Source organism: Cibotium barometz, chromosome 52 (assembly GCF_041138505.1).
Source record: "Cibotium barometz isolate CiBa-2024 chromosome 52, ASM4113850v1, whole genome shotgun sequence".
In the NCBI taxonomy this organism is placed as follows: domain Eukaryota; kingdom Viridiplantae; phylum Streptophyta; class Polypodiopsida; order Cyatheales; family Cibotiaceae; genus Cibotium; species Cibotium barometz.
In genome coordinates this window covers 19995095-20011347 of record NC_141097.1, presented here as the reverse complement: position 1 = coordinate 20011347, position 16253 = coordinate 19995095, and the positions used below count along the sequence as shown (strand labels likewise).

The 16253-nt window shown below is 47.9% G+C and overlaps 1 protein-coding gene across 2 annotated transcripts in view; it reads right to left on the bottom strand.

Annotated features, from left to right (window-relative positions):
• Window positions 1-15660, bottom strand: part of LOC147608924 (Nop53 protein) — a 61337-nt gene extending 45677 nt beyond the window's left edge. Inside the window, exon 1 of one of the 2 annotated variants that reach the window (XM_086788183.1) lies at window positions 15355-15660. In XM_086788183.1, coding sequence (XP_086644309.1) covers window positions 15355-15523 — 169 coding nt within the window. In that variant the 5' untranslated portion in view covers window positions 15524-15660. The remainder of the gene's footprint in view (window positions 1-15354) is intronic. The other variant, XM_086788182.1, reaches the window with a different exon arrangement.
• Between the last annotated feature and the right edge of the window lie 593 nt (window positions 15661-16253).

Sequence of the window (16253 nt, the reverse complement as noted above, 5' to 3'; positions counted from 1 at the left end):
GTCCTCGATGGTGTTGAAGTGTTTTGTGTGTAAGTTTGTTTTTGCACCGCCCTTTGGTTTTGTCCGAAGACCGAGGCTGGTTTTCAAAATCCATGAACAGGAGGATCATTACTTGTGCATTGCATACTGATGAATGTTTGAATTTCTTTGACTTTGTGTGTTGTTTTTGATGTGTGTACAATGCTTGGATTTATGGCATGTGATAGTCCACTGGGCTCCAGATTACCTAGCCAGTACCTAGAGTACCCAATTGACGCGAATGATGCATACTTGTTTGTTGACTAGATTCTGTCTAGTTTAGGTAAGTATGCATTTATTATATCTAACACATGTAAAAAGCCCTGAAGAAGTAGCATCAAGAATAAAGCTATTGGTCAAAGAAAAGGCATTGAGATGTTGCCAAATGAGTAGATGATGTGTGAAAATAGCATTTTATCCAGCCCTAAAAAGGGGATTATCCTAGACTTTTTGGGTTTTATTCATGTTTTTTAGGTCTTGCTGCTGGCCGACTGCCCTTTTACTGGGCCGACCAATAGCCCCCCTTACTATATATAGATTAGTCTCATCATTCAGCATGTTGTACCACTTCATTGACCCTATCAGGTACCATATGTGCTGTTGATGGTGCTGCCAGTGCCTACACTCCACCTACTTCATCATCTGCGGCTGTGTCATGTGCACAGTTGGTATCTACCGTGTGCTATACGCATGCAAGACTAGTTTCGAGGCTTGGGGAAGCCTGGAACTAGGCAGGCTGATTGACGAGCTGAGTTAGGGATATACTAACGGGCGGGCACCCAAGTATGGACGGGCGGGCGGCCAAGTGTGGACGCCCGATGACCGGCCAAGAGCCTATAAAAGGGTGGCCAAGGTTAGTTATTGTATTATAGAGAGTCTCGCGAGTTTGTGAGAGCTCTATGGTCTTGGAGCCTGGATCTAGTGCAGACGTGCACCTGCTTTATGCAGCCGAGGCCGGCAGCAGTCTCGAGGCCCGCGAGGGCAGCTTCGTGGCGGTATGGGACGTCGCGAGGAGGAGATTGGTCGGTACGTCAACCTAGTTAGCTCAGCTCGTGGCTCGGAGGGGACAGCCAAGACTGTGGGCTCGCCCACGGCTGTCATGGTTGGGAGGTGAGTTAGGCCTGCACCCCCTTTGCTGTTTGTTGTTCGTTTGTTTGCAGGATTCGAGTTTCGAACCAAGATCGATCACGAGGGGATCCGTGGGGATTTGTCATGTGCACAGTTGGTATCTACCGTGTGCTATACGCATGCAAGACTAGTTTCGAGGCTTGGGGAAGCCTGGAACTAGGCAGGCTGATTGACGAGCTGAGTTAGGGATATACTAACGGGCGGGCACCCAAGTATGGACGGGCGGGCGGCCAAGTGTGGACGCCCGATGACCGGCCAAGAGCCTATAAAAGGGTGGCCAAGGTTAGTTATTGTATTATAGAGAGTCTCGCGAGTTTGTGAGAGCTCTATGGTCTTGGAGCCTGGATCTAGTGCAGACGTGCACCTGCTTTATGCAGCCGAGGCCGGCAGCAGTCTCGAGGCCCGCGAGGGCAGCTTCGTGGCGGTATGGGACGTCGCGAGGAGGAGATTGGTCGGTACGTCAACCTAGTTAGCTCAGCTCGTGGCTCGGAGGGGACAGCCAAGACTGTGGGCTCGCCCACGGCTGTCATGGTTGGGAGGTGAGTTAGGCCTACACCCCCTTTGCTGTTTGTTGTTCGTTTGTTTGCAGGATTCGAGTTTCGAACCAAGATCGATCACGAGGGGATCCGTGGGGATTTGACAGTGGTATCAGAGCATACCTCGTGAACGAGCAAGTCGGTAGGTAGAGAAGGAGAGGTCGAAGAGCGGTATGTGTTAAAAAAGCTTGCTGTTTTTCTGTGCATACTGCAGTTTTCAGAGTTTTGTATGTGTTTTTTCTTCATCAAAGAACCCCATGTTGATGGGAGATGGTAGGTTGAATAGGGTTGATTGCTTTTGCAAAGAAGAGCCTGTTTTGTTGTGCAGTCGCATAACTTGCAGGGAGAGAAAACAGAAAAAAAAGAGCGAAAAAGCATGTTGATTTCGTTGCTTTTTTGAGCACGTGAGCGAAGGAGAGCAGCGTTTGAGAAGGTGGCATGTTGGCGGGATTTGCACGCTGGCAGGTTGGGACAGGTGTCGCTGGCGTTGGGCCATAGGCGGCTGCAGGCACCTTAGGCCTGCGCAGCCAGGTGGCCAAGGCAGCTTGCGCAGCCAGCCCAGGCAGCGCTGGAGCGCCTACGCCAGGCAGCTAGGCTAGCGCAGCCAGCCCAGGCGGCGCCCAGCCAGGCCTTAGCGCAGGCGGCCCAGGCTAGCGCTCACGCCAGCAGGCCAGCGCCTAGACCAACCCAGGCCAGCGCTCTAGCCATGATCCCTGGTCTATACAGGCGCAGGTGCAGGCGAAGGTTGGCGCAAGAAAGCACATGCGACGGCAGCTAGCACGCCGGCGGTCGAATCCAGGGGGGAGAAAAAAAAAAAGAAGAAAAGCTACGTTTTTTTTAGCCTTCGTTTTTTTTAAGAATTTAAAACTTTCAAAGTTTTAAAAGATTCCTCCAAGGTTTCAAGGGTTCCAAAGGTTTCAAGATGTTTATTTTTTTTTAAGAAAAGCAAATATATATATCCATATATATATATTAAAATATATATATATATATATATATATATATTCAAAAAAAAACACAAAAGCTAAAGCAAAAGCTAAGCCTAGCTTTTCGAGTTTTTTTTTTTGGCTTTTGGGAAACCTTTATAAACCCCCTCACGTGGGCTTCTTGCCACACATTTCTCGAGTTCTCAAGTTCTCGAGTTCTCAAGTTCTCAAGTTTTCAAGCTCTCAAGCTCTCAAGTTCGCTCGCACTTTTGTTGTGCAAAGACCAAATTTTCTCTCCACGTAACCTCTTCACGATGTCGACCCAAGAATCAGAGTTGGAGCCCCTCGTGGAACGCGAAGGCTTGCCGGCTACGGAAGGCACTGATGCCGATCTTTTTGACGAGTTTGTGTCAAAATCAGATTTCCAAGAGTTCAAAGTCGCTCTCGAAGCTTCTTCGGCGGAACGTCAGGCACAAATCGCAGCCCAGATGCAGGCTTTGCAGAACTCCATCGCTCTATTAACCACTACCCTCTCTACTTTTTCGGGAATGGATACCTTGGCTTCTGCTTTAGGTCCCAATATTACTCCGGAACCGTTCGGGGGCGAGCAAAAGCAGCGAACCAAGGAGATCGTGGACACTTGGCTACACAAGTGGCAAGTTCACTTTCAGTTTCATCCATATGATGATGGAAAGAAGATACAGTTAGCAGCAGGTTTCCTGTCCGGCAAAGCTTTGCTTTGGTGGAAGGAACTGAATCCAAAGCCAATGACTTGGGCGCAATTTGAAGATATTTTCAAGAAAGAATTCCTCAAGAAAGAGGATGACTACGATGTTGTTGCCCGGTTTTCAGCTTTGACCATGACCTCGCAGCACCTCACTTATGAGGTCTACCTCCAGAAGTTTCGTGACTTGCAGATGAAGGCTACAAAGATGGATCCCACTACTCTGTTGGGGTTTTTCGTAGCTGGTTTACCCGACTCGTACCGATTACAGGTTAAAAATAACAAATGTAAAACATTGGACGAGGCCATTCATTCAACTCGTATCTATGATGATACGATGGTCTCTTCCAAGTCAAAACCCGTTACCGAGCAGGGGAACAAGCATAAAAGAAAGTTCTCCGCACCTATGGCTAACACGAATGAAGGCAAGTCTTCGGACCAACCTTCGAAGAATACAAGTTCGACACCAGCGAAGAAGAAACGACTCCTTAGGGCTTTGAAGCTCAAGAAGGAAGGACGTTGTTTTATCTGCGAAGAAAAAGGACACATGCGTAATGAGTGCCCGAAGCAAAAGGGTACCAAGTCAAACGCAGGACCCAAGCCAAAGGCAGCTAACCAGTTGTCTTTGACAGGTACGTCAATTACTGTACTTTCTCGCCCTAGTACTTGTTCTGATTGTCTGTTCAATTCTAAGGTATTTGGCATGCATGATCTTCTCCGAGTTTATGGAGAAGTGAATGGCCATAAAATTCACATTCTTTTAGACCCTGGCAGTTCGCATAATTTTGTTAACTACAAACTTGTGCAGAAATTGAGTCTTGACACGACACTCAGCGACCATACCTATGAGGTACGTCTACCTGCGGGGGCAGACAAGTTTGGGATCGCAAAGTGAAGATGCTTCCAATCCAGATTCAGGACTACAAAGATACTCTGGAATGCTATGTCATGCATCTGGAAAATGTAGACTTGTTATTAGGGATTGAGTGGTTTAAGACTCTTGATGTCCAGATAGATTGGTCTAGTCATATTTTTTCTTTTCAGCATAGGGACACCAAGTATAGTATTTTAGGTTCTCAGGGACCTCTTGTAAATACAATTGATTTTGGAAATATAATGAATTCTTCTTTGTACACCGCTTTCCATTGTGTATTGATTCCACTTTCTTCTTTTCTCATCCCTTCATTGGATGTGAATGAATTAAGTGTGTTTGAAAGCAAAGAATTACAGAAGATACTTGATTCGTTTCAAGATGTATTTCCTAAGGAATTGCCATCGGGTTTACCACCTGAACGGGCAGTAGATCATCGTATTGACTTGATCCCTGGTGCTCATCCTGTGAGTATTCCACCTCATAGGATGAGCCAAGCTGAGGAAGATGAGTTGGCTAAACAACTCGAAGATTACTTGAGGATGGGCCAGATCCGTCCAAGTAAATCACCTTGGGGTGCACCTGTGTTGCTTAGGAGAAAGAAGGACAATACTTGGAGAATGTGTATAGATTACAAAAGATTGAACAAGCTAACAATTAAGAACCGTTATCCTCTCCCTAGATCAGATGACCTAATTGACCAGTTAGCAGGAGCGAAATATTTCACGAAGATAGATTTGCGTACTGGCTACCACCAGATACGTATTCATGAAAGGCATGTCGAAAGAACCGCCTTTCGGACTAGGTATGGCCATTACGAGTTTCTCGTATTACCTTTTGGGTTAACCAATGCTCCAGCCACTTTCCAGCAAATGATGAACGATCTTTTTCGTGAACATTTGGGGAAATTTGTGGTGGTGTTCCTCGATGATATTTTGATATATAGCCGTACTCTTGAGGATCATGTCAGACACCTCACGATTGTCTTAGCTATTTTAAGACAGAGTCGACTATATGCCAAGATGAGTAAATGTGAGTTCTTTATGACCGACATCATTTACTTGGGACACAAGATCACTAGAGATGGATTGAGCATTGACTATGACCGAGTTCAGAAGGTTTTGGACTGGCCTATACCGCGAACAGTGAAACAACTTCGTTCTTTTCTCGGTTTTGTTGTTTTTCTTCGGAAATCTGTACGGGAGGACTCTCAGCTTACACTACCGATGACCGACTTATTGAAAGGTCGTGGACGTAAGTCCAATCAGCCTATCACTTGGAATAACGATTTGGATATGGCCTTCAGACTTTTGAAAGATAAAGTCAAGGAAGCACCTATCTTAGCATTGCCTGATCCTAGTCGGCCTTATGTTCTTGAAACTGATGCCAGTGATTATGCTATCGGGGCTGCTTTATTTCAAGATGGTAGACCGGTTGCTTTTGAAAGTAAAAAGCTAGACGACACTCAATCTCGTTGGCCAACCCTTGAGAAGGAGCTTTATGCTGTGATTCATGCTCTCAAGGTTTGGAGACATTATTTATATGGCTCCAAGTTTGTGGTATTGACTGATCATCAGTCAATCAAGTATGTGTGTGATGCGGATGATTTGAGAGGCAGGAAAGCTCGTTGGGCAGAGTTAATGCAAGATTTTGATTTTGAGATCCGTTATCGGAAAGGGTCCATGAATAATATTGCAGATGCGCTTAGTCGGATTAGAGAGGTGAATACTTTGTCGTTCACCGAGATTTCTACTGACTTATTTCAGTCATTGAGAGGGCTTTGCAGGACTGATAGTTATTTTGGTCCATTTTGGCAGAAGATCCAGGACGGGAGCTCATTGATTGACCAAGACTCGGTGATTGCGCAGTCTACTATTCAGGCTGCAGGAGGTCAGTGGATGATTCGGAATGGTTTACTATTCTGTAATGACAAAATTTGTGTACCACAGATCCCGGACATTAGGTCCAAGATTCTGAGGGAGTGTCATGACGCCCCTTCTGCTGGACACCCTGGGGTACACAGGACACTATCATTAGTGAAACACACTTTTTATTGGCCGAAGATGAAAGGGTATGTAGAAGATTATGTTCTCAAGTGTCAGATTTGTCAGGCAAATAAAGCTGAACGCTTTAGACAGGCTGGGTTGTTGCATCCTTTGCAAATCCCAGGTAATAAGTGGGAAAGTATTTCCATGGATTTTATTACCGGATTGCCAAGAACACATCAAGGCCACGATTCTATTTGGGTTGTGGTAGATCGCTTGACAAAGATGGCTAGATTTTTACCGACCCGGAAGACTATTACAGCTACGCAATTAGCTCGGCAGTTTATCGAGCAATTGTTTAGACTGTACGGGTTACCGCAGGACATAGTCAGTGATAGAGACTCTAAGTTTACGAGTGATTTTTGGAAACTTGTTTTCGAGAAGTTGGAAACAACTTTGAATTTGAGTTCCTCAGATCATCCTCAATCTGATGGCCAGACTGAAAGAGTGAATCAGATTTTGGAGGATATGCTTCGAGCATATGTATCCAAAAGACAAAATTCATGGGAGGATTATCTTCCTATGTTAGAATTTGCATACAACAGTACTAAGCATACGAGTACAGGGTTTAGTCCTTTCATGCTTATGTACGGTTTTCAACCAAGATCACCTGTTACAGTAGGATTCTCAGGACTTCAGCATGATGCAGCACGTAATTTTTTGCAAGATATGCAGGAAATGTTACAAGTTGCGAAGGAATCTATTAGAAGTGCTCAAGACCGAGACAGGTTTTATTCTAATAGACATCGTTCACCTAGAGAGTTCTCTGAGGGAACGATGGTGTATTTGCGAGTTCCGAAAGATTCCGAGACTTTACGGACAGGTAGATCTCCGAAATTATCTCCTAGATACTGTGGACCATTTCGTGTTACACGACGGATTGGTTCAGTTGCATATGAATTGGATTTACCTTCTCATGTGAAAGTTCATCCTGTATTTCATGTCAATAGACTTAAGGAAGTACTGGGTGGAGCGGATCAGTTAGTTACTCCTCAAGAAATTATAGATGTCCAGGACATGACATTTATTCCGCACGAACCTGAAAAGATTCTTGGATTTCGTGAACGAAGATTGCGTCATACGCTTATCACGGAATACAAGATCAAGTGGAAGGATCGTGTTGAGGAGGACGCTACATGGGAGACATTGACTTCTCTTCAGAGAGATTACCCTGGCTTTTTAGTGAGCTCAGGAGTGAGCTCTTAGAGGAAGGGGAGTATGTCATGTGCACAGTTGGTATCTACCGTGTGCTATACGCATGCAAGACTAGTTTCGAGGCTTGGGGAAGCCTAGAACTAGGCAGGCTGATTGACGAGCTGAGTTAGGGATATACTAACGGGCGGGCACCCAAGTATGGACGGACGGGCGGCCAAGTGTGGACGCCCGATGACCGGCCAAGAGCCTATAAAAGGGTGGCCAAGGTTAGTTATTGTATTATAGAGAGTCTCGCGAGTTTGTGAGAGCTCTATGGTCTTGGAGCCTGGATCTAGTGCAGACATGCACCTGCTTTATGCAGCCGAGGCCGGCAGCAGTCTCGAGGCCCGCGAGGGCAGCTTCGTGGCGGTATGGGACGTCGCGAGGAGGAGATTGGTCGGTACGTCAACCTAGTTAGCTCAGCTCGTGGCTCGGAGGGGACAGCCAAGACTGTGGGCTCGCCCACGGCTGTCATGGTTGGGAGGTGAGTTAGGCCTGCACCCCCTTTGCTGTTTGTTGTTCGTTTGTTTGCAGGATTCGAGTTTCGAACCAAGATCGATCACGAGGGGATCCGTGGGGATTTGACAGGCTGTCAGCTCCAGCACATCAATGTTTTATGTCAGTTCATGGGACAGCAACCCTCTGCTACACAATGCACACCAACGTTTTATCTTCAGTTCATGGGGATAGCAACCCTCTCAACTACACAGTGCACACCAGCATTTTATCTTCAGTTCATGGGGACAGCAACGACAGCCCTCTCTACTCCTCACCTTACTCAAGTATTGCAACACCCTTGTCACCAGAGTTTGCACCACTTCCACCCCTCTGCTCCTCATCACCCCTCAGGTATTGCAACACCCTCGTCACCAGAGCCTACACCACTCGGGACGACAACCCTCTCTACTCTTCATCACCCTTCAAGTACCGCAACACCATTGTCACCAAAGCCTGCATCACTTCACCTTCCACTGCCCACTACCACCTCGGAGTGCCTCTGCATCCACCAACGCGAACCTTAGACACCGACCACCTCACACAGTCCCTTTGCCTCACATCGACATGAGCCTTCATCACCGACCATGCTTCAGCTCCGACATCGTCTTTGCTTCTCCACCGGTCTTCTTCTCAAAGTCTCCTCGCATCAGAGGGCCTCTCGTACATGTTTTCACTCACCATCATATATACACTCATTTGCTTTTATCTCTCGTACATCTAGTCCTTTCATCCTTTTGCCCTCACATGGTATCAGAGCTATCGTGAGCAAAGGGATTGAAGACCTCAAGAGCACACAGCAACAGCCCTCTCTGCTCAAAATCTCACATCATCGGGACGGCAGCCCCCTCCACTTATCTTCACCATCGACACCACTCGAGACAGAATCTCTCTCTCTCTGCTCTTCACCTCTTACTCACGTATTGCAACACCCTTGTCACCAAAGCTTGCACCACTTCCACCACTCGGGACGGCAACCCTCTCTACTCATCACCCCTCAAGTATTGCAGACCCCTCGTCACCAGAGCCTGCACCACTCCGGATGGAAACCCTCTCTGCTCTTCATCACCCTTCACGTACCGCAACACCCTTGTCGCCAAAGCCTGCATCACTTCACCTTCCGCTACCCGCTGCCACCTCGGAGTGCCTCTGCCACCGACGCGAGCCTTCGACACCGACCACCTCACGGAGTGCCTTTGCCTCACATCGACACGAGCCTTCGTCACCGACCATGCTCCAGCTCTAACATCGTCTTTGCTTCTGCATCGGTCTTGTTCTCAAAGTCTCCTCACATCAGAGGGCCTCTTGTACATGTTTTCACTCACCATAATATATACATTCACTCACCCATTTCATGTTGTGTTGATTTGCTCTGATCTCTCGTACATCTGGTCCTTTCGTCCTTTTGCCCTCACAGATGACACCACAGATATATGGAAAGACCAAATGCACAAGCTCACCAAATGGAGTTAGTACCTTGAAGCATATGGATGTACATGATGTACTTGGAACACATGGATATACATGGAACATATGGATGTGCTTGGAACACTTGCAGTCCGCAGTTGAGGACAATTGCGATATAAGAGGGAGGGAATGTAACTATTTGGCCCTCCTAGCTCTATTTCACAGTTCACATGATGAAACACATGCCCGGACACATGGACAGATTGATGAAAGCATGGAAGCAAGGTTCATGAAGTTGGCACAAGAAAAGCACCAGTTTTGGTCAAAAAGCAGGGAAAAGCAAAAAAGTCAAACTGAGTTGATGCGAGCCAAGGGGACCATTGGAAAGAGGAGACTCAACCGAACCAAAAAGCTAAAGGCTGCTTTTCCAAAAAGCAACTCCAGGGCCAAAAAGCAAGGCCCTGAAGCTAGAAAAGCATAAATCAAGAACTTTGACAAAAGATGAGCAATATTTTATTATTACTAAAAAATTAAAGCAAAAAGAGAAAAACAAAGCATAAAGTATTGCTTTTGGCAAAACGCAAGGCCCTCCCCAAGTATAAAAGAAGCTAGAGCCCTCTTGTTTTGGGCATCAAGCTTGTGGAGAGCAAGGAGACCCTCATCTTCATCCACTCGCCGCTGCTCAGCTCAACCACCCCAGAGCCGCCGCCCAGGTCAACCAGCCCAGAGCTGCCGCCCGACCACCACGCAACCGCCTCCCAGTTCCGCCCGGCCTCCACCACTGCCCATCTTTGAGATTCGAGATTTGGACTTGGAACTTGGAGCTTGCACTTGGACTTAGATTTGGAACTTGGAGCTTGGACTTGGACTTGGACATGGACTTGGAACTTGGACTTGGGATTTGGACTTGGACTTGGACTTGGACTTGGATTCACTGGATTTAGATTTGGATATTGGATCTGGTACTAGCCAGGTGAGAGATACTTGTGGGTCATCCCCGTGGTGTGCTCGACATCATAGATCTCGTGCCTCAACATCATCGACATCGACTTGGATATCCTACATCGGCATATCTATTTGTTTTGTATTCATTGATTGTATTGATCCTGGCCAGCGTGCCCGTGGATTGTTCCTGATAAAATTCCTAAAAGGAGGCGGGGCCTATTCTGTCAGAATACGCAGCGGAGATGATGACCAGATCTGGGAACACAAGAGCAAAAGCAAAAACGCAGGCAGAAAAACAGCACAAGAGAGAGAGAGATGTAGGCGTGTAACTCTGCTCTGATATACACAAGAAGATCCCGAATAATGATACAAATGAGGTATGGGGGCTGAGGACCTATATATACCTCCCTGGAAGGGCAGTCGGCCAACATAAAGAAAGCCCACGACTGATAAAAGATCCCACGACTGCATAAATGCAGTCGGCCAGCAAACTGGTGCCCACGACTGATGAAAACCAGTCGGCCAGCAACAAGAGTGCCCACGACTGATCAACACCCAGTCGGCCAGCACTGTACTGCTCTTGGCACCCTCTGGCAGCCCTCCCAAGCCTCAGAAAAAATGGGAAAAATAGGAGAAAAATACGGAGTGTGAGGAAAATTGATAAAACACCTCATAAGGGCGGGCACACCCACAACAAAGGCCCTGGTGTATAAATCTAGACAGGAGATGACTTCTAACACCCCCTCTCAGCTCCTGGCTGTGAAACCAACCACTGGGAGCTGGGGTGCCGCCTGAGCAAATCCTGAGAGCGACTTCGTGAAGAGGTCCACCGTACTGTCCTCCGTCGAACAGAACTCCAGCAAGATGTCATCAGCAACGATCTGTTCACGAACAAAGTGCCTCTGGATGACCATGGGTTCCTCCAGTGGAAGCCCAAACCTGCCATGCAACCTCCTCCTGCTCCGTAAAACTGCTCCTGGGCCATAAGTAGATCCCCTCGTGTCTGAATCTCCTCCCCAAACTGAGTCACTCCAACCGCGGAGTCGGACTCCATCCAACAATCCCCCTCCTATGTACAAGAGTCCATGATCCTTCGCATGCCGCAGAAACCACAGGAAACGCAATCCTGCCTCCCAAAGAGACATCTGCAACCAAGAGCTAAACTGCCTCATCAAGAAGCTCCCGTCCAAACTGGTGTCCATCAACCAGATCCATGAACCATACAGCTTCTGAATCTCAGAGACATCACACTGCTCACAAGGATCAACACCTGTTACGGTGCACAAGCAAGTCCTGGAAACCTTCTGAAGACCACGCAAGGCCTTCTGAAACCTGTCAACCAACCCCTCTGAATCCGGAACCACAAAGCCTGGAGAAACCACCTCCTTCTGCAAGTAAGCACCTGTCACCTGCCTGGCTTTCTGAAAGGTCCCCGTGGAAAGAACATCCTCAACTACTGGAAGTTCTATGTCCCGAACACTACGAGACATCAGAGCATAAGTGACCTGTTCAGCTTCCTCTGACTCACGAACACAAGAACTACCAACATCAGTACTGGAGAGTTCCTGCCAACTGCTGCCATCTACTGGTACGCTATCCACCATCTGGTCCCGGAAAGCCTGTACCTGCAGCGTATCCACACTTGAGTAGCCATTACCAGACTGCCACTCATCACAAACCTGAGGACCTGGGAGCATAGTAGCAACAGAATGGGAACGGGAACGGAACGAAAGCCCCATCAGGGGAACGGGAACGGGAACGGGCCACAAGGGGAACGAGAACGAGGGGGAACGGTAAGGGGGAACGAGAGAGGGAAAAGTAAGTAGCCTTACTGCCTTGCCTTGGAAAGTAGGAGTCAAAGTCTAAAGAGACTCGAGAGAGGAGCCCACTCGTGACTCAGAGCTGTCAAGTACGCATGCCGCACGGGCCTAGGAAGTATGCGGGCAGGCGACAATAGGGTACGTCTTTCAAGGATATCCACAGGCGGCTCGCAACAACAGGTGCACTTTTTCCCTTTTTTTTTTCTCTTGGCCAAACATAAAAAACGTTCCCCAAAGGGGGAACGGCAGCCAAACGTTCCATGAAACCGTTCCCCCACGTTCCCCCACGTTCCCCTGGCCGTTCCCATGCCAAATCGTTCCCCCATGCACGTTCCACCCGGTTTAGGCATCTCAGCCTTGGGGGAACGCGTTCCACCGTTCCCAAGGGGTGGAAACGGAGTTCCCCTGCTACTATGCCTGGGAGAGAGAGTGCTGAAAGCCTGTAAACTCCATTCTCCACTCCGCCTTCCCAAACCACTTGGCCTGTTGCTTTGTCCCGGAGAGCAACAAAATGCTCATCAAACTCCACCCGTACGCCAGTCTTGCAAACCTGATGCACTGACAACAGATGAAAACCAAGTGCCGGAACATACAACACTTGGGAGGAATGCTTCCCCCCTCTGCCATCGGGAACTATCTCCATCCTGCCCTCACTGTGAACTGGGATAGTGGACGTATCCCCAGTAAGAATATGACCAGAAAGCTTGCAGAGATCCTGTAAACCGGAGCGGGAAGGAGTCATGTGCCTGGAAGCACCACTATCAAGAATCCACTCCCGAGTATCCGTTGCGGAGAGTCCTCCAATCTCCTCCCTGCCTGAAGAAAATGAAGCATCGGTGTCCATCACCTCCAGGTGCACAAAAGCCGGAGTCTTCATGATTGCTGCTGAGGAATCTTCACCCTTCTCGGTCTTCCGCTTGGGACAATGCCTCCAGTAGTGGCCTTTCTCGCCACAATCATTACAAGTCCTCTCTGCCTTCAGCTTCTCGCGGTCAGCATCGGACTTCTTCTCAGAAGACTTCTCCGATGAAGCCTTCCCTTTGCCCGAGTCACGGCCTTTCGACCGTTGGCCAGTAAAGGCCTCCGAACCTCCACCCTGAGGAGGGTTCGTGAATCGTTCCTCCTGGTCTAGGACCATGGGCACAAAAGAATGCTAAGTACGAAGAGGGCAAATGTGACAGCAACGTGATGGCCATGTCCTCTGACGATATCTTCTTCCCAACCTGAAGAACTTCCTGCTGAAGAGCCTGCAGCTTGTTAATATGCTCCCGCATCGTCGACGACTTTGCAGGGCTCATAACCCGCATCTGTACTTCCAAGGAAATCCTCTTCATGGGCGATACCCTATTGTAAAGTGAGGCCAAATGCTGCCATATACCTCTGGCCAGCGTCATGTGCTTTACATGATTGATTACCTGCGGTGTGCAGTTGAGGAAAATAAATGAACGGCCCCTGGCGTTGACGCGATCCCACATCTGCGTCTGGGCCTCCCGGTCCTTTCGGGTTGACGGTAACTCCCCTTCCTCTACTTCCGGCCGTGGAACACCAACAACGACGAAATCGGCGAGATCGCAGGACTCCAGAACGGATTCCATCATCACCTTCCATATGCCGTAGTTGCTCCCGTCCAACTGACGGTCCACCGGGAACGTGGGGAGAGTCGGAATCTTCACGTGTCTCTCGGCCATCTCAAACAGATCTGCCATAGCAGGGATGTACTCTGAAAAGGGTGGGTGGGTGGGAACAAAGAAGAACTGATACCTGCAAGTGGCTATCCAGCAAATCAGCCCGCCTTTCTCTTGCTTCTCCTCTTCCCGATCAGCCAAAACAGTCCACCAATCAGCCACAAAACAGTCCCACTCTTGCTCACACAAATCCCAAGACCTATCTAGAGCCTAGGCTCTGATACCATGTCAGAATACGCAACGGAGATGATGACCAGATCTGGGAACACGAGCAAAAGCAAAAACGCAGGCAGAAAAACAGCACAAGAGAGAGAGAGATGTAGGCGTGTAACTCTGCTCTGATATACACAAGAAGATCCCGAATAATGATACAAATGAGGTATGGGGGCTGAGGACCTATATATACCTCCCTGGAAGGGCAGCCCACGACTGATCAACACCCAGTCGGCCAGCACTGTACTGCTCTTGGCACCCTCTGGCAGCCCTCCCAAGCCTCAGAAAAAATGAAAAAAATAGGGAAAAAATACGGAGTGTGAGGAAAAATGATAAAACACCTCATAAGGGCGGGCACACCCACAACAAAGGCCCTGGTGTATAAATCTAGACAAGAGATGACTTCTAACATATTCCCCTCTCAGTGTGGTGTATTGTGCAAGATCCCTACTCCCTTCTCTCTCTCCCCTCTCTCTATATCTTTATCTCTCAGACACATGGTTGAGTCTGTGACTGCACGCCCCGCTGGGCTTACAAGACCAATGGAGGACCCTTGAGAGGTGCTAATAACAATCTTCATCAAGATGTCCACAATTCCACACGCAAACTTTTGAGGACACCGTGGAGCATGCCCAAAATGTAAAAATAAAACAATGGGAAACCGCAAGCTCCCAATCCACCCACTGGACCTAAGTCACGACAGTCCATGACCATAAAGCACAAGTCCAAACCAGTCCAGGACACCTAGAAGACCTAGCTGAACAAAGTCACAAGTCAATCAACACAAACACATGTATCTTTCAAAAGAGGGGATTGGGTATGTTTGGAATCTAAAAGCCTCATTAAACTCTTCAAAGTTGGCACCCAAGACCATTCAAGATCATCACTCAGGTTATGAAAGTTACCAAGTCAATGGCAAATGCATTCACTGTTTCACAAGGGGGAGAGAATGTGCACAGGATCATACTAAAGGGTTACTAACTGCATGTAACAAACATAATAGCGTGTGTTGGAGGCGATAACTCTTATGCTACCACTGTTCAGAACGATGGCCAGGAGGGATTCTTACCCTTTACACATATAAGCCAGATAAGAGCATCTGATGATGCTCTTACCCTTTACACATATAACCCAGATAAGACCATCTGATGATGCTGCTCAGGGATGCCCGCGCCCATGGCCATCGAGTCTGTATTTAGTGGACTGTTATGTAAAGCAGCCTATTGTTTGCGTGCTGAAGACTACAGTTCATGTGAGACATGTTTTCTTCAAATGGTAAAAGTGTTAAGCTTAATGGGAAAATAACAGAAAATGAAGATAAAAAGAGAAAGTAAAGTGAGTCTCAACCTGCGGACTTGTCCACAAAGAAGAGGTTTTCGTTGGGGAGTGCGTCCAGAGAACCGCCACTGCGCTCTTCACGAGCTGCTTTCTCCACATAGTCATCCACCTCCTTTGTACTGATGTTGGCCCGCCATGCTTTCTTCCCCTTCCGGGAGGACTTATTGCCCTTCCCCATCGCACCTTAAAAAGAAAACGATCTCTCAACAACCTGCCTGTGCTCCTAACAAGACATGCAAGCTCATGTAGGTTTGCCTTTAAAAACTCCCAACAAGACCTACAAGTTCATTTTGGGAGAATTTCTTCCTAGTGTGCATATTCACCTTTTGTTTGGTGTGCAAATTAACTAATAAGGTTACGAGAAATTTCAGAAAGGGAAGAAATTGTAAGGTTACACCATATTCGTGAGATCTAGGCAGAGTGGAGAGTTAAAGTAGTAGGCTTGCAGTAAAGAATGAGAGAGGCCTGAGGTGACACAAGCAAAAGACATCATTTATCCATAAGGGGGTGATGACGTGGATACCTCACGCGTGTGAAGCGTATGCCTAAGTACAGCGGCAAGTTGACGAGTTGCATGCATGGAAGGGACCTAGGAGTCAAGTTCACCAGAACAAGAGGGAGGATGGGGGGAGGAAAATGCTACGGAGATGAAGCGGTCGCGTGAGCAAGTGGAGGAGGAGAGGAACCGGGAGAGGGTAGTGCCGGATTGGCTAGCTAAGGGGTACGCTCAAAGGCCTCAAACAAGGGGAGGGAAGGTATGTCTGAAGGTTTCTTCTAAATTAGTTGAGCGTCAAGTTGGCTTGTTTTCAGTCTGCAGTGCTATTCTATTATGTTCTGGTAAGCCTCCGTCGAAAGCTGATGTCAGTAAATGGCTGCAAGAAGAGGTTTTTCATGGTAGAATTGTGTCG